The sequence below is a fragment of the Perca flavescens genome, chromosome 15, assembly GCF_004354835.1.
Source record: "Perca flavescens isolate YP-PL-M2 chromosome 15, PFLA_1.0, whole genome shotgun sequence".
Lineage (NCBI taxonomy): Eukaryota > Metazoa > Chordata > Actinopteri > Perciformes > Percidae > Perca > Perca flavescens.
The window spans coordinates 9,399,587-9,421,997 of NC_041345.1; the positions used below are offsets into that span (position 1 = coordinate 9,399,587).

Below are 22,411 nucleotides of genomic sequence, written 5' to 3' on the forward strand. Positions count from 1 at the left end.
AAAGTACAGTTTTAGCAATTATGGGATACAGGGAGCATGGACCATGCAGGTGGGTCAGGCCAGACAGAACTTGCACTTTTCCTCTCCTCAAATGAGATAGTCCAACCTCAAGAACACTAAAAAAATTTTGTATTTGGGAGCTGCTTGTCAAAAGTAGATATGTAATTTCCAAAATCCAGAAAGCTTAACTGGACAGCAAGTAAACATCCGTTTGCCCTTGATTTATCCCTTCTGGATACTGTAACCTGGATGGCCGAAAAATATTCACAGAGATGTAATTTCCATGTGTACCACCAGGAAGTCTTCATTAAACAGTCAAACAAAGGCACAACAAAATACAAAACTGGGAGAGATTTTATGATGAAGTACTAGCTTTAATTTCAACACGTGATAGACACAGTCAACAGTGGGCCACGTTGGTTGGCATATTCCATTTGACTTCTGCAAGAACTTCTACAAGCTTAAGTTGCGTTATTTACTTCTTAATTAATAGCTTTTTCATTGGTCTAGTCTATTGTGATATACTGTATTTACCAGTGACCACCTAAACTGGAATACAGGCATGTAATAATTCCTGGCTTCACAGATATGGGATACTGAGGGTAGCAACGGACACAATGGTGAAAGAAGGGGGACAAGCGTGCTAGTCTATGACGCGTTTGGTGTAGAAATGCAGACTAAGGTGGACCCGTCCCTCGCTTTTGGGACACAGGCTTCAAGTTGATCTGTAAACTCCTTCTGTTTTGTGGGTGTTCCGCACACTGAGACCAAACAAGTTGAGACCAGACCCACAGATTAATGGGGGTTTAGGAGCAGTGAGAAATGTACATGCTAGGCTCTAACAGGATTGTCAGTCCCTTTCATTGTAACCATTTGTGATGCTGATTTACCCGTTGGAGAGGCTCTTTCTGCTTGTCTTTTTTCATAGTGCTAAAGCAAATAGGTGCTTCCGATCTCTAGATACCAGAGGGGAGCAGACAACGCCCAGTGCTGCTCCTCTGACATTACCTCGCTGTCGTAGAGGCTTGAGCTGAGAAGTTGGTGGTCAGATCACAGAGCAGATGGCAGCACCACGTGTGACCAGTCAAGTTGCCATTAAAGACTAAATAGCTCTTGTATTTGGAGGCATGCATGGTATTTAATGGCTGACAAACAGACTTTTTTTTTTTTTTCGCAAATGCAAGGTTTTTGCTTGTGACAAGAGATAGAACACATTTCAGACAGAGAGAAAGACAGATGGCTGGAGGGAGGTTAAGGGCTGGTGAGGATGGTCGCTTGTCACATCAGAGTCTGACATAGTCTCTGTGGATGTCAGCACCATAGTCCTGTCATCACATCACATTTTCTTCCCCCTCTCTCTCTCTCTCTCTCTCTCTCTCTCTCTCTCTCTCTCTCTCTCTCCTTCCTCCTGTTTCCAATACCCTGACCCCGTGTCGAATTCAAACTAATGACTTGTGAGTTCACTGCATGCACTGCTATCACTGACCCACCAAAATCTCTAGTCTTTATCCATTTCCCCTTCTCTTCCTACCTTTCTTTATTTTCCCTATGCATGCCTTTTTAAAATGCCTTTGCTTGCTTCTTTTACCAAACTCCTCTTTCACCCCTGACTTTCCTCTATACTCTGTTTATATTGGTCTCCCTCTGTCTGTCTTTCAGTTTCCTCCTCTCCATCTCACTGAGTCATGTCGTTCTTTCTCGATCTCTTTCTCTATCTCTCTTTCTCTCTCTTTCTCTCTCTCTCTCTCTCTCTCTCTCTCTCTCACACACACACACACACACACACACACACACACACACACACACACACACACGGCTTATATTTCCCATGGTGTCTGCAATACATTCAGCTTCACTAGCGGCAGCAATGTACTGGAGCAAGGCACCTGCTGTGCTGAGCTGATATGAGGAGAAAGAAAGATACACAGTCACTCACATGCAGACGCACACACACACACCATGATCTTTCAAATGCTTAAATATGGACTGAAAATGTAATCATCCTCTGTCTGTAAATGCAGACATTGCGCATAACTAGAAACTTGGGCACGATTCCGTATGATATGCTTTACATTAGCCCACAGGGAAATGTGTGCACACCCAAAAAACACGCATGAATATTGACACAGACAGTTTGTGTTGTCTAGGTGGCTGAAGGCAAACCGCCTGCTCCCGTTGCCTTGGTTACAGGCCATAGGCTTGTCTTGAGAGGTGCTCCCGGACTTTGCTTGCCATGTCAGGCTGTATGGTTGGCGCTGTCTGTCCGCTTGTCTCTGTTGTCATCTGTGTATCAGGCGGACGGCTGTATACTGTAGGCCTGTGCATCCTGCAGTAGTCATGGCGAGAGCACACCACATTATGTGGCAATTTCACAAGCCACAAACGAATCAGCAATTATCAAATTAGGTTGCAGTTTCTTCAATTCAGTAATGAGTCCACCCCTTTTTGTTACTGTTTCATAATTGTTTATTTTTCTGTCAAGGTGCTTTTAATAGGATACTGAAATGATCTCACAGGCAAACATGGCCGACAAAGTTTTTATCGTCGTGAGACTGAATCACTACTGCATTTACACATTTGAATTAAGGCCTAAATGCTTGCTAATTTCGAAGTACCACAGCTGGTACCATTATATATTTGCTGCCTCTGCAACAGTCCAATCCAAATCCTTAATGAGACAGTCCTATGATGTATCAATGGAGCATGCCTTCACTGATTTCACAGAAACTGATAAGGAATCTCTTCACTCATTTCTGCTGACTGCTATAATGCCAGAATAAACCTGGCTGTTTACACCATTTTTTTTTGAATGGGCCAAAAACGCATATCTCCATATTGCTGGGCATAAGCTGACATGGCATTGTGTGGACAGTTCACACAGCTCAACTGTGCGATTAAAGAGCAGTGAGTAATGCTAATATTTATCTTTGTACTGAATGCTAATCTTCCATATCCCTGTCTGTGAAACTCACACAAATTAAATTACAGAAGAAAAAGAATTGATGGAACTAAATTGAATTGATTCACTTAACGTTTTGAAGGCATGGCTGATTTAATTAAAGAACAAAACTTCAGTTGATAAAGGCAAAATTGAATAGAATCATGCTTTGATTTGATTAAAACTCTTTGCTATTCATCACTATTCTTCTGTTTATCATTCATTAATTTCATATAATTCATTTAAATTTGCCCTTTTCCATTCAGCTTTAACCTTCTCTTCATCCCATCTTGTGGCTTTTAGCAACATTGCTGAGGAAATAACACCATGTTAAAATGTTCACACACACCTAACATATAGTCATGAGACCTTCACAGTTTGCACTTCCTACTGTAGCAGTTTAAAGTGAATGTTTCCTTGACTAAGAACAGTGAGATTGATGCTATGCGCTCTGCACTGAGCCCTACTTAACTGCACAACAAGACACTTGAGTTATTAAGCAAGCTTTTTGATAGCCATGCTTTTCATGGTGCTGTAAGGAAAATCTGTGGAAAACACTTTTTAAAAAGCCTTTTTTTATTTTTGAGGAAGGTCTTATCTTAAAGACTGCCAACATTATTATTTAACAAAGACGGATTTTTAGTGCGGGGCAAATATGCAAAAATCTAATTCCTCAAATGATGTTTGGAATGGGAGGGGAAGAAAGTGTGTGTAAAGGAGTGTGAGAATATCCTCATGAGCAAACTTTTTTTCTGGTGCTAGTGCAAGTTTGCTGAGACAAGCATAGCAAAACTTACAGAACATATGCTGCAGTTTGCTTAAGGCTTTTAAAATGGTGGTTATTCTAGGTGATCCGCTGTAAGTTTGCTCCTTTGGCTGAAGAGCTTTTGGTCCACTGCTATGCAGAAGGATGGGCGTCGTTAAAGGTTAATATGGTCCTGTCCTTTAATTGTATCATTCTGGTCTTCGGTTGTTCATGAAATTGAAAAATCTTTTGGGATTAAAGTGCCACTGGATCCCAGCTTGTGTATCCTCGGTGTAAATAACTGTGTGCCGGAAACAAAATGAATGTCTATAATGATTTATGCTGCTCGCCTTTCCATTCTTCATGTTTGGATTAAAGAACACTCTCCTACTTTAACTCTTTGGCGCGAAAAACTTCTGTCAGTGCTACCATATGAAAGAAGACATAATGTACTGGATGGAACTCTGGATACGTTTGTAAATGATTGGTCTCCCCTTAAAGATTATTTTGGCCATGAATGGCAAGCAATAACATGCATTAATATGGATTGAGAAGAAGAAATCCCCCCCCCACCCCAATAATGTACTTAAATATGGTCTACGGTCTGTATAAAACCTGTGTAGAGAATGTATGTATATATATCTATGCGATGTCTGTGTATACATGAAGTACAACATTTACACTACTAACCAACTAAACGAAGGCGTAGTAGACCTTTTTTTTTTTTTTTTTTTTTTTTATTATTATTATTTTTTTTTTTTTTTTTTCTGCTCTCTTGTTTTTCTATGTTTATGGTAAGAAGAAAAATGTGAAAATAAACAATAAAAAAAAAAGAAAAGTTCCAATGTGTAGGAATTTCTCCCACCTAGCGTTGAGATCATATATCGCCATCAACTCTCTCTCTCGCCACGCAGTTCAAAGTACATATTGCAGCTACGGTAGCCTTCACGCTTCAAAAAGCGAAGGTGTAGAAAAGGTCGTCCGTCAGCCATGGTTGTTGGAGTGCATGTCGGAGAGTGGCGCGGACGCGCGCTGCACACCACGAGCAGGCACGCGCGCCACCCCAGCTATCTTTTCAAGAGGACTCCTGTTCCAGAAATTGGGATTTTGAATACGTGTGGTCCTCCATGTTTCCTTCTTCAAACTTGCCGGGGCCGGGAAGTGACGATACCCATTAGCAGCAGCTGTGAGTTGAAAACGCGAAAGGCGGAGCATTATAGCCTGTATGTCCCTTACCGGCTACCGTATTTCAAGATGAATATGGAGCATCTACCCCAGTTCATGCAAGCGCTAATGTAAAATTTCAAGCCAATAGGAATACTTTGAATTGATGGTGGTGGTCAATATTCATAAAAAAGTTTGTAAAGGGCAATACAGATTTTGATAATGAACAACAACAAACTTTACACACTGGACCTTTAAAAACATTATGAAATATTTCTGGTTTAGCCTTCCGTCACCATTAAAAATTAAACGGGGGCATTTGCACAGCTGTTTGCATAGATAGTAAGGACATAAGGGGTATAACATATTCGTTGGACCACAAGTTATATTAGCAATTGGCTACTCATACTTGATGAAAAGGTAAAATCCTGTGTATACAAAGATAGAGATCAGGCTCAGTAAGGAATCAGCACGAAATATTAAGGCACAAAAATGAGAGTTGGCAGACACTATAGAAGGATGGACAGAGAAGCTAGTGGACCAATAGGCACGTATAAATGAGGCCAATCAGCCAGAGGGTCAGACAGGGAAAACCAGCCTGTGATAGACTCATGGATACATTTTCCCACAAGGTACAAGGAAATAAAGTGGGATAAAAAGAGGGATGAGAGCGGAGTGAGAAAGATGGGGAGATCGCTGGCAGACTGCCTCACTACTTCATCACAGAGATGGACACAGAAAGAGAATGAAGGGCACAACTCGGCAGTCAAAACAAAAGTGTGACTGTCGGAGGCCAAGGACAGCGGGCAGACACGCTGTGTACACTCAGCTGTACACTGGTTGACATCACTCAGCCCTTCTTACGGATTCTTCCTCCAGCAGCTAGAGAGGGAGGGCCTCAGCAGCTGATGTTGTGACACACGCCACAAAAAACACTTCCAACTAGATGGGACAGTGGTTGTCACAAAAATGGTGGTGTGTGTGAGTGTTTGTTTGTGAGAGAGAGAGAGAGAGAGAGAGAGAGAGAGAGAGAGAGAGAGAGAGAGAGAGAGAGAGAGAGAGAGACCTATCGTGCTGTACTCATTGGGAGAAGAGACAGGCTTCAGTGCCACAGTGAGAAGCAGAATGTCATTTTAATTCACTCTGAATGAGACTGATCCTGAGGGTTTTCACAGGAACACACACACACAAATACACACATGTAGGCACTAAGGAGGGGAGCTCTGTTGAAAAGCCTCAATGTAAATTACAGAGATCTCATTTAGACATGAGTCATCATGTTCATAACAAGCATACACACACACACACACACACACACACACAGCTGTTGATTTGGTGCATCCATTTAATAGAGTCATTCCTACATTTTCCATAGATTATATAAATGCTCACATTGAAACGCACGCATGCACACACACACACACACACACACACACACACACACACACACACACACACACACACACACACACACACACAAGCATACATAAATAGAATTTGGTTCTTAAATTATTTACACAAATGGGAAGCCAAATTATTATGATGCAGCCAACTTGTGCTCAGTCTGAATAGAGTAGTCTTCATTACATGTGGCAGATAAAAGACATGTAGCAAAGCTGAGAGTGAAAGAACACCAAAAGTCCATATTTGATAAATGACTGACAGTCAGTACTTAACTGGCAGATGTGACACACCATGTCCTTTATTCTAGATTTAGCTTACCATTCCGGCTGTCACTTATCATTTACAAACAACATAAGAAAAAGTCCTAAGACTTTTTATATTTTATTTTATTAAATTTATTTATTATTTTTCCTATACATACATTTTTTCACAGTACAAAGGATATCTTGACAACATGAACATTCCCTGTATCCATTCATATTATAAATACAATGGTTAAAAATCCTGTTTTCATGAAGGCACAGATATTTCAATTTGTAAAAAACATGTTTTGTACATAGACTGGGATTGCAGAAAGTCATAGTCAGGACATATCTGGCATGCCTAATGGGAGGGGTGAATGCAGCACTTTATGGTTAATCTCAGCTTTAAGGCTGCTTAAATGTTTATATGCTGCAGCCAATGGGGAACACAGAAAGGGACAAAATAAATAAGAAATGCACTCCGGTAACAAATTGGTTTTACCCATGGACCGTAGTCCTCCATTTCTACATGTGGATGATTACAATAATTACTTTTTCTACTAAAGGTGTGGGAAATAATGTCTAAACTGGGGTTCCTTAGTGCTGCCTTTTTTGTCACCTGATTGCAAAGACAGAGAAAAGAGAGCCAGCATCACAAAGTGAAATGTTTTATCAAAAAGAGAGACAGAGTGCTTGATAAAGTTGGAAAGCCCCAAACAGAATAAAAGGATGAAAGAGGAGGGTGATTGTCTGATGAAATCTGTATTGATGCAGAGGGACAGGCGTAAAAATAGGTAGAGACGTAGAGAAGAAGAAGAAGTGAGAAAAGATGAGAGGAGAGTAAAGACAGGGAGGAGGCCCTGTCCGCATCCTAAGAAGATTAGACATACAGGAGTGAGGAGAAAGGGAGAGAAGACGATGATGCTAAAGAGAGAGAGAGAGAGAGAACGACAGCGACATTAAAATGCGAGTTGAACCTCCTCTGTCACACGTGGATGGTCTCGTCGGTGGATCCTCTTAACACTTTAATGATAAATATCCCACAAGGAATAGCTTTAACAAAACAATCAAATGAAATTCTGAAGCCCAATAATAGCATTCCTCCCTTCCTTTCTCCTCAAAGCATCCTTGGCATCAGACTCAGTTAGTGCCCTCCCAACATGATTAGGGAGGGACATGACCAGCCATCAGCTAACGCTCTGGAATCAGCTGGATGTGAGTCAGCCGCCTGCTGCTCCATTTCCATGGTGAGGGAAAGGGTCCGGGGTCAGTATGACAAAGAAACTGAACTCAAACCAGCGCTGAGTCACTTCACATGTCAGTGCAGATGCTGCTGAAACGTGTGAGTTCTCATAGGTTGAAGTTGAATAGTCCACAGGGGTGTTTTGCATGTAATGTTGGAGTGTGGATGTAGCTGTGTGATTTTACCCTAGCTGCTTTGCAAGTGTTTGTATTCTAAACTCTGAGCTACGAAGAGATTGGTGGGAATGTTCAAAACAGGCACTATTCACAGGCGTATAGCTTCTGTGCTTTGTCTCCCATTCCGGTTTTTTTATAGCTAAGCCCCGAACCAGCCTTCTCCCATGCATGCTTTTTGCTTATCAGTGTTTATTTATTTACTTTCTGTTTTCTCTTCCTCCTCTCAGACTGTCTGTCTCACTCCTTCTTTCTCTGCGAGTTCACAACGTGCCTCTGTTCTTGGCTCTTGCTTTGCTAGGAGAGAACCTCAGGGCAGGTTCTTTAGTCGTGCTAAGGGAGGACTGAACACACACACACACACACACACACACACACACACACACACATACACATACATAGACATTTATGTACGCAGGCCTGATTGATTTTACATTGCCTGTCGAGGTAGAGTGTGTTCCAAAGTTTTTGCGTTCGTTTTTGCTGGGAGGGCAAAATTGTCCAACGTTTGCTGTGTCACTCCTGGGAATGAATGAAAAGCTGAGAAAAAGGAGAGGTTGGAAAATTGGGGGGGAAAGCGACAGCTGGGAAAATTGAATTGATATTGAAGGAGAGGAGTTAAAGAAAGTGACAGTGACCCAAAGGGGGTTAGACCCTTATTTCACAGAAGGGTTGGTGGTTAGATAAGGTGACTAGGAAGAGGCAAATATTTCTCTTCACACAACGCTGATATTATTTCTACCCATTTCACTTTGTTACCCCGAGAGAACAGTGCTAAAGAGATAGCAGAGGCAGTGGAGGAGAGCTGGCAGGATGGCACAGATTCGTGGAGAGTATGGCGTGTTGTGTGCAGGAGAGACATATTGAAAAAAATAAATAACAAAGAATTTTGCAACCACATAATCCCTCCATAATAGAAACAATTAAGTGTCCTTAAGATGTCAATAAAAAAAGCCTCGCGCTTTAAAGCACTTTATTTATTTATGTTAAAGTTTTATCTTTTGTCTTAAAATGAAGTGTGCGCTTGTGCAAGACAGGTTCAATTCAATTCAATTCAATTCAATTTTATTTATAGTATCAAATCATAACAAAAGTTATCTCGAGACACTTTACAGATAGAGTAGGTCTAGACCACACTCTATAAATTCCAAAACCCCAACAATTACAGTAATTCCCTCAAGAGCAAGCATTAGCAGTGGCTATTGCAACAGTGGCAAGAATAAACTCTCTTTTAGGAAGAAACCTCGGCAGACCCAGAATCTTGGTAGGCGGTGTCTGACGGGCCGGTTGGGGGCGTGATGAACAGTGGTGATAACAGTCACATTAGAAGTCACAGTGACTTCGAAGGTTATCGTGGAAGTTCATGTCATAGCAGGGCACATCGTGTCATACTGAGTAGTGCAGTCTCCTATACCGGATCCTGACTACTCTGTGCATAGGAACATCACAGCAGGGCGTTGCAGGATGTGACGTGGCGCTGCAGAGCACGGGTGGATGCTGCGGATGCAGCAGGACGCAGCAGGATGCGGCCGGGAAATGCAGAGAATCGCAGAGCATAGCTCTTTCCCTTCTGTTCAATGAGAGGTTACCCCCTGAAATAACTGACAGCTAACACTGTCTGCAGTGTTATTATTTCAGTATGTGTGCAGGTCATTTTCTTAAGCATTACATCAGATTTTTAAAGGAAAAAATCTAAGGAAAACTAGAAGACCTAAGACACAATTCATTGTTTTAAGTCAGAAGATCACAGATATCTTGAATGCGGACTTATTTTGACCAAAGAGAGTGTTATACAATTTGTCTTTTATAGTCTTTTTGTGATATAGTATAGATTATGCAGATATTTGTATGCAGATCAGAGATGCACGGTGCAATTTTGCTACTAGTTTTGTCATTAAATGTGCAACTTTTATAGTGCAAAGACAACTTTTAGTACAATTAAGGTAGAGTGTGCATTGGGTCAGATTAATGGGTATACATGTTGTCACCCACAGTTGAGTGAGCAATTTTCCCTTCTGTTAATCAAACATTTGTAGCAACAATCCATGTGAAAAATTAGTTAGTCACATTAATGTGTGTTGGCTTGACACACACAGACACATTTCCCTCATCACACTACCAGGGAGTGTAAGTTCTAAAAGTGCAAAGTTCCTCAGAAAAAAAGACTTAAAGCTCATTGTGTGAATACAAAGAAAAACAAAAAAAAAAAAAAGTTAAGAGGACGGACTATAGAACTGAAAGAACATAAGCTGACAGCTTAAGATATGGAAGAAGTGAAAAGCTGTAAAAGACTTTTAAACTGCTTGACAGTGATAATAACACACACTAACACACATACACACACGCATACACACCACTATTGTACGCATAATACTGTATAAATTTAGTATGTGAAATCGCCTTTTCGGTTTTATTCTGCCTTGCATAGAATTAAAATGACACAATAATTACCTTGTATTAACTCTTAAAGAGGGCCTGTGTTGTAGTGCAGTCTGTGCATCAGCAGATATGGTGCAGGTGTGAACCAGGTGTGTGAAGGTGAAGTTGCCGGGTTGTAAGTCATACATATTAAAAAACAACATCTTAAAAGCGCTGTAGGTAAGATTGTGAAGATCCAGGACTTAGCCAAAAAATGTGAACATCGACAACTTCTCAGTCCCTCCCCCCTTTCCGCTAAAGCCCAAAACGGTCTCCTAAGCCCCTCCCCCCACAAGGGAGAATGAATGAGTGTGCATGAGCAGTGATTGACACGCAGTTAGACACCCCCACCTGGCCCTGATTGGTGCGTCTGAACAGGGAGCGGTGGATTTTTGCAATTCGCACTACAGGCTGTAGGTGGTGCCAGAGGAGCTGGATTTATTTTTTATGTTTTATTACCTGCTTCATGTAGTTCTACTCGAACATAGGGTCAGTTTCAGCAAATATGACAGAAAGTTAGTTTTATAAGTCTTACCTACTGCACCTTTAAGCAAACTGTTTAATTTGAATTACATTAACACCGTTTTGAAATTGTTAATGACATTTCGAGAAATCTGAGCCCATACTGCTGTATCTTTCATCATTTCAAGTAAATATCACAAAAAGTGTCTTGTGCCTTGGCAGGCAATAGTATTTACTCCGTCATGTCTGATTTAGTGACTCATGTAGCAAAAATAGCTTGGCTGGAAAAATACTTCTCATCTTCATTTTCATTGATAAATTGCTCACTGGCTGTGTGACCTCAGCTTGCATGTGTTGTATACATGCTGTGGAGGAGTCAGTTAGGCTTTTAGGTTATTTGTGATGTGAATCTGTCTGTTTCTATACTTGTTCATACTTTGGTACAATACAACACTCTTTTTCATTTTAAGACAGATAGATATTTTTCTTTTTTTAAAGAAAATGTTTGGCTATATGCGACAATATTTCTCCAAAGATATTATTCAGAGTCAGAACAAAAACCCCTGTCTGAAAAAACTGTTCTATTGGTGAAAAATCGGTTAATACCTCCGACAAGGCGGTTATGTTTTTGATTCGAGTTGTCCGTTCGTTGGTTTGTCTGCCAGCAGGATTACAGAAAAAAAACTACAGGCCCAGATTTTCATGAAACTTGGTGAAAGGGTTTAGCATGAGCCAAGGAAGAACCCATTGAATTTTGGAGCGGCTCCAAATCGCGGGGCGGGTACACAAATTATTTTTTTCCCCATCGCTGACATTGCGAGATACGGCGTTTGTTCGTGCGTACGTGGTGTTGAAATAATCCCAAAAAATTAGTTCCCCGATCATATTTTATGGGTCACCTTTACTCTTCTTTGTCACACAAATACTTGAAAGGACTGTCAACCTGTTGCTTAAACGCTCTGAGCAATATTGTATATAATATGTATTGCATCCTTGTAACGCCTATGTAGATTCCACATTACAACCTGATGCTCATGAACACACTGAAGTCGTGAGATCAACTTCCCAACTCGGGAAATGGGACCATGGAAAATGCGCCATTGGCCTTGGGAGGTCTGCGCTCTCCAAGTGCCATTCTAGTGTTGTTAATAAAACAATTGATAGCACAAATTTGAACCCCAATACTTTTTTTTTTATGATAATAGATCAGATGAATAGATTATACGAGTTTATGTATATTAATACAATGAGAATGAAATAATTCAGTAGTTTTAAGCAGAGGTGTAGTGGAAAAAAAAGAGGTGGGTAAACTATAACTTCTGTGATCAGGTGGACCACGACGTGGTCACCCGGTAAGGTGGGCCACTGCCTACCGGTGTATGTGTATCCTGATGACATTGCTAGAGGCTATCATTTGACGCTACTACCAAGGGTATCACTGGTTGTTCCCTCATAGGTCACACAATCACTATTCAATTCATACATTAATCTAAGTTCTTGTTAAAGAGACTCAAGAAGGAATAATATGGTTGAAATCTATAAAGTTTACTAAATGACAAAACAGAGAGAACAAAAATATTTAAGAGAGATATAGAGGGAGGCTCATACAGTATCCAGGGCTTCCAATGCATAATACGTAATGATTATGGGTTTAGGGATTTGGGATTATTTTCATAGTTGATAAATCTGTTATTTTTTCAATTAATCGATTAGTTGTTTTGTCTATATGTCAGAAAAATGTGGAAAATATGGATCAGTGTTTCCCAAAAGTCCAGGATGACGTCCCTAAAATGTCTTGTTTTGTCCACAACTCAAAGATATTTAGTCACAGAGAGAAGACACTAGAACATATTCACATTTAACAAGCTGACATCAGAGAATTTTTTACTTTTGTCTTAAAAATGACTCAAACAGAATAATTGATTATCAAAATAGTTGTCGATTACAGTTTTTAACAATTGCTAATGTAGCAGGTGCAGATTGACGACAGAAGGATGAATCTGGTGCCACAAATTTTAATTTAAATATAACTCAGTTTCTGTAATTAACAGAAGAAAGACAATTTAAGTTGCACTGTACTTTCCACAAGCGTAATGGCTGCCGACATTAAGAGACGCTTTTGCAAAACCTGTTACTTGTAACATGGGCTAATGGGAAAAGGAAGAGGTGACTTGTTGAGTCAGTGGCATGAATCTACGTGAACCAAATGTACCCCAAAACATGAAGTTTAGTACTGTTTTCCAAGCTCACCCACTTTGGGCTTGTAGCCGAGGCCGTTTGCTGGCATCAGGAGGAGGGCTGCTGTCTTGACGGTGCTTAAACAATTGCCGGATATCCATATTTACAATTCATTCATCATTACATGAGACATGTAAGCTAGTTTGGGCTAGTGACCATAGACTTAGCTAGTGACTGACGAATCTGGATGCAGTCTGCTGCTTCCTGCTGGATACGCTGGAGATGCTCGATGGTGGTATAAGCCCCCAACGTTGACTTGAAGGCAGTGCTGCGACCATTGACTTCATGACTTCAAGGCACCTAACATTGCCTAATCCTAGTGACTTCCAGGCATAGCTGCCTGGAAGTTGACGTTGGGGGCTTAAATCACCAAACACCACAAGAGATTGGTCAACACAGAAAGTAATGCAGCGCAATATGAAAGACTTTGTCTTAGGTTTAACAACCTATGAAACTAATAATGAACAATATGAAACTAAAACGACATAATAATAATAATATTTAAGCTTAATTTAAAATGGCTTAGGAACTATAGGCAATTTAGAGGTGGATAAACTCAATTTAGAGGTGGATAAACGCTATTTAGAGGTGGATAAACGCTATTTCCGAATTTTGGGAGGTGCGTAAACAGCGTTTACGTGCGTTTAGCCTCCACTACATCCCTGGTTTTAAGTTGTTTGCTAGCAAAATAACAATTGCATTGACTGGATCCTTTTATTTTTGAAAGTATAGATTATAGAACATCTGCTGTGTTTTAAATTAATTACAGGCTTCAGAGTGGGAGGATTGTTCTGTTTCTTTATATGAAAAAATGGCAGTATTGGAGCTGGTTACCTTTCACATTTCGTTGTTCTCTGCTGGGACATTATCTACATGAGAGGACCACCGTATCCTATTAACACTGAGACAACCAACCACCCACTCGCTCTACGTGGGAGTTAAAACAAACACACCCCATGTGCTAAAGCTTGCCGGCATTAGGCCGCTTTAATGGGACAGAGGACTGTATCAGAGTTTGGAAGTTACAGACACTCTTAAATGTGCTACATTAAATTATAATCTGTCAAATAAAAGACCACAGAGTAAATAGCCAGTTATGAGTAAGTGAGTATAAAGCTTTTTTAGGTTGGGTATCTGTTAAAACAGGCTTTTTATATTCCCAGAGAGTGGCTGAATGGACGAGGAGAGAAATGTGAAGAAGAAACACATGATGTAGTGTTAGGAGTGAAACTTGGAGAAAGTACAGAACTGATTCAAGATTCAAACAATAAGATAAAGAAGGAAAAGAGACAAACTGATTTAAAGCCAATCCAGGAACCAGGTGATGGAGAGATATCTATTTTTTTCTTATTCTGTTTTTTACAGCAGCAGAATTGACGGTATCACAGTATGAGTGCACCAAATGCTGATTTCCCATCTATACATAAAACTGCTTTACGTTCCAGCAACAAAAAGTAATCCCCATCACTCACTTCCAGTATATGTTATATTCATAACATTCATGTATAATTAAAACCATACATATTGTGTTTGATTTGAGACAGATGTGTGCATCTATCCATCCGTACAGCCCAATGTGTGTGTGGCTGTGTATTTCTCCTCAGCTGCTATGCTCCTTAACCCCGGTCCTGTTAATACGTGGTTCGAGAGGATTAGCATCATGGTGATCCTGCTCAACTGTGTGACACTGGGCATGTACCAGCCCTGTGAGAACATCGACTGCACCTCGGACCGCTGCCAGATACTGCAGGTAAGGTGGCCCTCTGTGTGTTTGTGTTTGAGCCTGTGCTGTGTGTAAGGACAACATGTCAGCGCACTAATGAAGAGAAAACAAAACGATCAATTATTTGACATAAACTCCGAGCAGCTCAACACTCCTCTTGTCACTTTTCCTCAAGCTGCGATGCAGACAAACACTGCAGCTGGAATATTTCCCTTCTGATTGCTTTATATTTTCTCCTGCTCTCTGAAAAGGGAATTGGGACTTAAGTTTGTTTTAATATACTGTAGTCTTGTGGAGCCCACGTGTGATTTTGTCACTTCGTGATGAGAATACGCTTGTGGAGACAAGTGCCAGCAGCTAGAGCCGAGAAAGTTTCACCCACAGACTTCATTTCTACTTCTGCTGCAATTTATTGTTTGAACCACTATCTCTCCTGTTGAGGCTTTTTGATCTGCATAGAAACTGGTTAACCAATGCAGACCACTGCACTGTGTACAGCCGGCCCCATGAGATGAGTTTTAACATGATTATTCTCCAGAATTATTGAGGTTTTTAAAGGAATACGCCACCATTTGTTGAAATAGGGCTTATCACGGTCTACCCTGGCTGTAGATAGGAGGGCCAACGTGTTAAAATGTTATTTCCCCTCTGCACTGTTCACTACGGCAGAAGGTTTTTCCCGGTGTGTGTGCAGGTTAGCGAATGCGTGGCACGGGGGGGTAGTAGTTGTGTGTGGAAGATGGCGGACATATGTGTCCTAGCTAGCTGTACACTTAATAAAAGTCTGAACTGATTAAACGTTTATTACGAGTAACACAACGCAGTTTTTGTCTCAGTGCAAATAATTAGGTTGTTTTTTTTTGTCTTTTGTTGGCTCACTTTTACTCACAACATGCTAACCGGCAACATAGGATTCCATTCACTACGCTAAGCTAACTAGCGGTGGCGCTGCCGGTGTTGCACCGGACTAAAACGATGCATGCACAAAAAATGCGTTGGCCCACCTATCTACAGCTAGGGGAGACCGTGATAAGCCCTATTTCAACAAACGGTGGCGTATCCCTTTAACATAAATTAAGCTTAGAGTTAGTTCATGCAGGAAGTCATACGCCCGCTGATTGAATTATCATTCCTCTCAGACACAATCACAGCCATTCTCACATCAAGGCGGTCCTTTTAAATGTGACTCCCTGCTACTATGCTGCTGGCATGCTTTGCCTCCACCACCCCAGCCTCCCCCTTCCTAGTTCAGAGTCCTAACATGACTCAAAGTTTAAAATGGTTTTCAATGTCTTTCTTTTGGCTCACTTCTTTTTTGTTTCTGCATGGTGCATGCTCTTTCAGCTTAGCATGCTGCTTGGCTGGTCCAGGGAGCATTATCAAGAGCGGAGCCTTCAGCGCCAACTGTATTTCCATTTGTTGCAATAAATGGTTAAATCTATGATTCAGGTGTTCCTGACTGAATGGGCACTTCTGGACACTCTCAAGATGATCATCATGAAGCTAAATCTTTGTAGATCCATGTATTCGTGGACGTGCCTTCACGTTGCTTGTGGACTTGACTGATCCTGTAACAGGTCATGGTTGACTAAAGGGGTTAGTAGTAACAGATTGAGATATCCTTATGTTAGAGCACAGATTATTTTATTGTATTTCTTTGCCATTTGCAAATATTGTCCTTTTGTTTTTGCTTGTAAGCCGTGTAGAGCTGATGTGGGTTCCGTGTTCATACTGTAATTTGCCAACTGGTTGAGGCTTTGGTGTGTTCCTCTGGGGTCGTTATTGCTTTTCATCGAAGTAAAACACAGGCTCAATTTAGGTGTGACAAGGACGACCTTATTCTGCCTCACATGCTTTGCTGTTGGTGTTTTTATAGCAAGGTGTGTGCTCTTGGTTTGCCGGTTGCTCTGTTGACTGATTGCACTGCCGTGTCTCGCTTGCCTACAGCACATTAGAGTGGATTATGATATCAAATAAAGCCCCCAGACCAAACTTTAATAGGTTTATTTATCTCATCGGATTTTCTCCTCATTGTGCAGAGATTAGAAATAAGCATTCACTGCAGTTTTAAAACTGTGCAACACCTCTCCCTGCTTCACTATCTCTCTTCCTCCTCCTACCTCTCCTTCCAATGCCATCTTTACTCCTCCCTATGTTCCCATTCCCCCATCCTACACACTCACTCACTCACTCACTCTCTCTCTCTCTCTCTCTCTCACATCCTCCATTGTTTGTCTCTCTAACAAGCATAGTGTCTCCCCAGGTAGTGTGAGGGGTCCTGTTCTGGTGGTTGCTAATGGTAACAGGGCGGATTTTGCTGACAGAGCTTGGATTGTTTTAGAGTGGCCCTCACATGCTTCTCTGGCCCTCTGTGAAATACAGTATCCCCACCTCACTTTCTGGAAGAAAGAGACAGACAAAGTAGCAGCCATAAACAATAAATGCATTACCCCAGGATCTGTTCAGATATCTGTATACAGGGGTTACATTGAGATCGAGAGCCCTGGACCTCAGGAGTTCAGAGTCTCAGCGAAGAGGGGACCTGTTTCCCCTTTTTGTTGTTGTGCTAAGCTAAGCTAACTGGCTGCTGGCAGTAGCTTCGTATTTACCATACAAATGTGAGAGCGGTTTAAATGTTCTCTTGTAACGCTTAGCAAAAAGCAAATAACTGTATTTTCCAAAAATGTCAAACTATTCCTTTATTTAGCCAGACTATGTGACACCAGACTGTGATTGATAATTTAGTTTTAAATGAAAATGATTACAGGAAGAAATTGTTCCCCTGACAAACAAGGATAGTTGATTATCTGAAGTAACTTGGACATTGTTTATTGAAAAACATATTGCTCCCAATCTTTTCACTGCTTTGGGGAGCACTAAAAGGTTTTAGAGGCAGTTCTCTCAACACCTCAGTACATAAAACAGAAACTCCAAGAAATAACTGAGTTCACAGCCAGAAGCTGCAGGTGAGGATTAAAATTGTACCTCATGTAAGGAGGTGGAGGTCCTCTGCAGCCCTCTTTGGACCGATTTAAATCATGTATGTATTTGCATAGTCTTCTCACAGTAAATGGAGAGTTGTTTTTCTACCACAAATTGATGAGAATTGGACAGGACTCATTGTACCATCACATCAGCACCTGTTCAAACTTAAAATGTTCAGAAAATGCACCTTTGTCAGTGAGTGTGAAATTAACATTTGTCTGCATGGTGCCTTTGGATTGATTCACTGATTATGTCGTCATTCACTCACTTCACAAGTAAAGTAAGACACACACATTATTTTATTGTAAATAGTCCACCATCACAATCCTGATGATCTACTTACCACATCCTTTCATCCTGCCATATAAGTAGCACAGTGACACCAGACGTGTATAAAGTACTAGAGACCCATACTTGAGTAAAAGTGCTCTATCAAAAAAAGTGACTTGAGTAGATGTAGAAGTGCTCTTTAAGCACCACACTTAAGTAGAAGTACTAAAGTATTCAAAATTTGTTGTACTTAAGTATTGCAAGTAGTTTATTTTAAAATGTACTACTCAAGTACTGAAAGTAAAAGTACAACTATTGTGTTATTTAGTTATTAAAGAAAGCAGTCAAAAGTTTGAATATCATATTGTTTATATTATTTCAAATGTTTAGCCTAAGGCTGTAGCCAAAGGAATTAACAAATATTAAATATATTATATTAAAAATAACAAATATTAACAAATACTGAAATAAAATGTACAATTATCACACTGTGCAAGTAAAATGAACATCCTTTCCAGCACAGAAATGATTAAAGCCCCAAAAAATCACACACTAGCTAGTAACGTGTGATGTAGTGGAAAGTTAGCAAGCTAGCAAAATCCAGAGAAACTAGCAGCTTCACATCACAGGGTCAAACGTTAACATCCAGGACTCACTGCAGACTGAAACAACTCAGGAATAGATTCAGCTGCTGCAACAATAACTAAATACAAAGAGTACAAACTTACATCGTCTCTGACATCTGAACGGGTAACCGTAATGAAAAGAAACACGACGCGCAGGGATTTCTTACTTATATTACGTAAGTAACGTAGCCGTAACTACACACACTGTAACCTACACAGTCTCTGTAGCGTGAGGAATTCACAACAGTAACGAGTAACGATGCAGCACATAAAAAATGTATCGGAGTAAAAGTATTAAACACATCGAAAATATTTACTCAAGTAAAAGTGGAAGTAGGAGAAAAAAATAATACTCCAGTAGAGTACAGATACAGCCTTTTAGTACTTAAGTAGAGTAGTGAAGTAGTTCTACTTCGTTATACAGCTCTGAGTGACACCTTATGATATACAGTAGCTTCAACTCTAGCTCCTTTTTCAAATCGTGAACAAGCCCATCACAAGACAGCCTCACCCTCTTTAAAAATCATGTTGAGAATAAAACATAGACTGACCTAAGAGGACACTGATGGTAGTGGCAAATTAATTAATTCCCATTTCACTAAGTGCAGAGCATGACTGGGATCCAACTGGTGCAGTCAACGTTGGATTACATGTGAAGCATTCAGGCTGCATTATTTATCGAAACATCATTTAAACAGCATGTGAGACAGATCTTCTCGTCCTTCCCATTGCATGCTGCAAGCTCTCTGTATGTGTTTGTGTGTGTGTGTGTGTGTGTGTGTGTGTGTGTGTGTGTGTGTGTGTGTGTGTGTGTGTGTGTGTGTGTGTGTGTGTGTGCATGCGTGCCTGCGTGTGTGTGCACATGTGCGTGAGTGTGTGTGTGAGAATGAGGGGTGGGTCACATATTTAAAAGCTTTTAAATGCATTTCAAGGCATTCCCATATATATATATATATATATATATATATACACACACACACAAAAACACAGATTTATACATTTACAGTCTTGTGCACACACGTGCACGCTTATCTTCACACACATTGGCACGAATTTGCCCCAGCTCATTTCCTTCTCGGCCTTTCAATATTTTTATCCCTATAAATAACAAATGGTACAGACAGTCCACGCGTGTCGAAAAAGGGAATACTGTAGATAGCTATTTCTGTTTCTTGCTATTTCTGACTTGGACAAAACAACCTGCTAGTGCTGGAACATGAATACATCCACAACATTTCACACACCATTTATCTCATTTAGTGTGGTCCAAAGCTGCAAACACCATTGTGCAATTCTTCTTCAATGCTGAGTTAGAAAAAATCATCTTTTCTTCAATTGAAGCGTATTACACCTGGTTGTCCAGATGTACCACATATTAGTGTTTTCTAGCCTGCTGAGGGTTATTGTTGAGTCTCTAGTTTGTCATTTAACTTCTGCCTGAAAGCCAGAAAAAGTAATAACCTTAAAGTACTTGTGGAAAATAGTTTTTCCATTGCAGCAGCTGTAATGGTGTACCATCTTATTTTTTGAGTGCACAAACTCTTTACCCAGGGCATATGAACTTACTAATCTTCAGCAGCGGAGAGCATTTCGTTGGAAAGTTCTTGTGATCTTTGAAAATCTGTATGTTTTTCAGCATTTAATAAAGATTATATTTGATTATTTTAGTAAGGTTGGCTTATACTTTGCATTTGCCCTGAGTCTCTAACCAGTCTAAGATGCTACCTTATCTGTAGATGTTTGGTGGTTTGGTCAGCAAAGCAAGCAGAATCAAAAATAGTATCTCATTTGGAATAGTGTAGGCGTGTGTGTGTGCTTTTGTGTGCAGTTTGGGGATGGATGACAGGTTTGGAACAAACAAAAAGGCTTGTCATCATCTAAAACCAAATTATGACCAGTGACTTATGAGCAAGCAGCCATGCAGCTTCATTGCTTTTTTTAATTTCCAGGCCTTAGAAGTCCCTGTGTCAAAAGGGTAGCAGCTTGAGTTAAATGTAGTAGGAATATGTAACAAGGCAGCAAACACAGTCACACAGCCTAGGGCAAAGCAGTGGGGAGTTGGTGGAGAGTTTTGTTCCGAAAATACAATAGTGAGGTTTAGCTAGTCAATCTGAACATAATAATGCATGCAGGACACGGCAGAGTTATGAGCTCATCTGTCTCTTCTCTCTTCATCTTTGTTTTCTCTCAGGTTTGACCTGGATCTCCCTCACTTTCTTTATCCCCTTCACTTCTTACTTCCCTTGTGATTTAAGTATTGCAGCGTAGGTTGCTTCACATTGGGCACCATATGTTTTGTGTGCTATTACATTGGTACAGACACATATTCTTCTCAGTGCACACAAACGCACATTTAGCTCTTTTAAGCCATTCAAATTACAATGTTAACAGAAAACTTTGTTCAAGGAATAGACACCCATGTTTTCAGAGCACACACAAACACAGCACATCAGTCATGAACAGAGGTGGAAAGATTAAAAAAATATATTCTACTTAAGTAAAAGTACTATTACTTTGATGAACTTTTACTGAAGTACAATTTCTGCATACACATCTACCAAGGTAAAAGTAAAAAGTAGCTCATTTAAGATTTGCTCTGAGTAAAAGTTACTTAGTTACTTTTTAACAGCGGAGGGGAGGGGGGAGGGGGGGATATACCTTTTTTCTACCCTGTATTTAATATTTTATTTATACTTATTATACTTATTTAATTAAATCACATTCTTTTGGACACAAAGCCATATTGCATTTTTGATTTTAGTTTGTTGACAGATACTTTGCCATAGCAACGTTAGAGACCTTTTTTATTTACTTTTTTTTACTCAGTAACAGATGTGATTTAAAATGTAGCAAAGTACAATACTATAATCAAATATAATAATTTGAAAAAAGATAATAATTAAAACATAATAATTTGTGGTGGAAAATGGATGGAAAATTACTTTGACAGGTGAGCTTTGATGAGTCTGCTGTGGAGTGTGAACTTGCCACTCTTAAAAAGTATAAAAATTGCCTTTGAAAGGTGGAAAATAGGCCATAGACTGTGTTTGAGGTATTTGAATAGACACGGGGCAGACCCCAAAAAATCACTTAAGGTTTGAGAAGTGTGCATGTGTGCTTCAGGGCACGTGTGCCATTTGGTTTCTCAGTCTCTCAATCTCTCAATAGTTCTTCTTTTCCAGCAGGTCTACTGTTAGCAGCTGAGGAGTGCTTTAAAAATATATCCAGATCCTTTTTTCCTCACCAGAAATGTCAAGTGCTCCTTTCTCACTAAGAAACTGAGTTTGGGAGAACAGACGAAGATAGAGGTTTGACAGCAGCTTGGGCCTACTAATGTATTTCAAGCCAAATGTATTGAATGCATCTCACTTTCCTCCATCTCTATCTGTCTTTATCTTCTCGTAGGCCTTTGATGCATTCATCTACATCTTCTTTGCGTTGGAGATGGTGGTAAAGATGGTGGCTCTTGGGATCTTTGGCCGCCGCTGTTACCTGGGAGACACCTGGAACAGGCTGGACTTCTTTATTGTCATGGCCGGGTAAGCAATAATGCTAGCATTCATTTTACGTCTGATAAAGCTTGTGTGTTGCTTGTGTGTTGTTTAAGTGACATTAAGGTAGTCAAGCAGCATTTGCTCTCGAAATCAAGGCTAAATAGAGAGTAAAATAACTCTTGTTTTGTTTGTTGCATGCTATCATAAACACCAATGATAATATCATTAAAGTTCATGACTGAATTAGTTCACTTGTACTTGAATTTGGGTTTAATAGTATAGCGTC

The 22,411-nt window shown here is 40.2% G+C and overlaps 1 protein-coding gene across 1 annotated transcript in view; it reads left to right on the forward strand.

Annotated features, from left to right (window-relative positions):
* The window catches only part of LOC114569403 (voltage-dependent T-type calcium channel subunit alpha-1I), a 124,281-nt gene that overhangs the window by 25,976 nt on the left and 75,894 nt on the right, over positions 1–22,411 (forward strand). The window contains exons 2-3 of the mRNA XM_028599203.1: positions 14,666–14,777; positions 22,037–22,170. Coding sequence (XP_028455004.1) covers positions 14,666–14,777; positions 22,037–22,170 — 246 coding nt within the window. The remainder of the gene's footprint in view (positions 1–14,665; positions 14,778–22,036; positions 22,171–22,411) is intronic.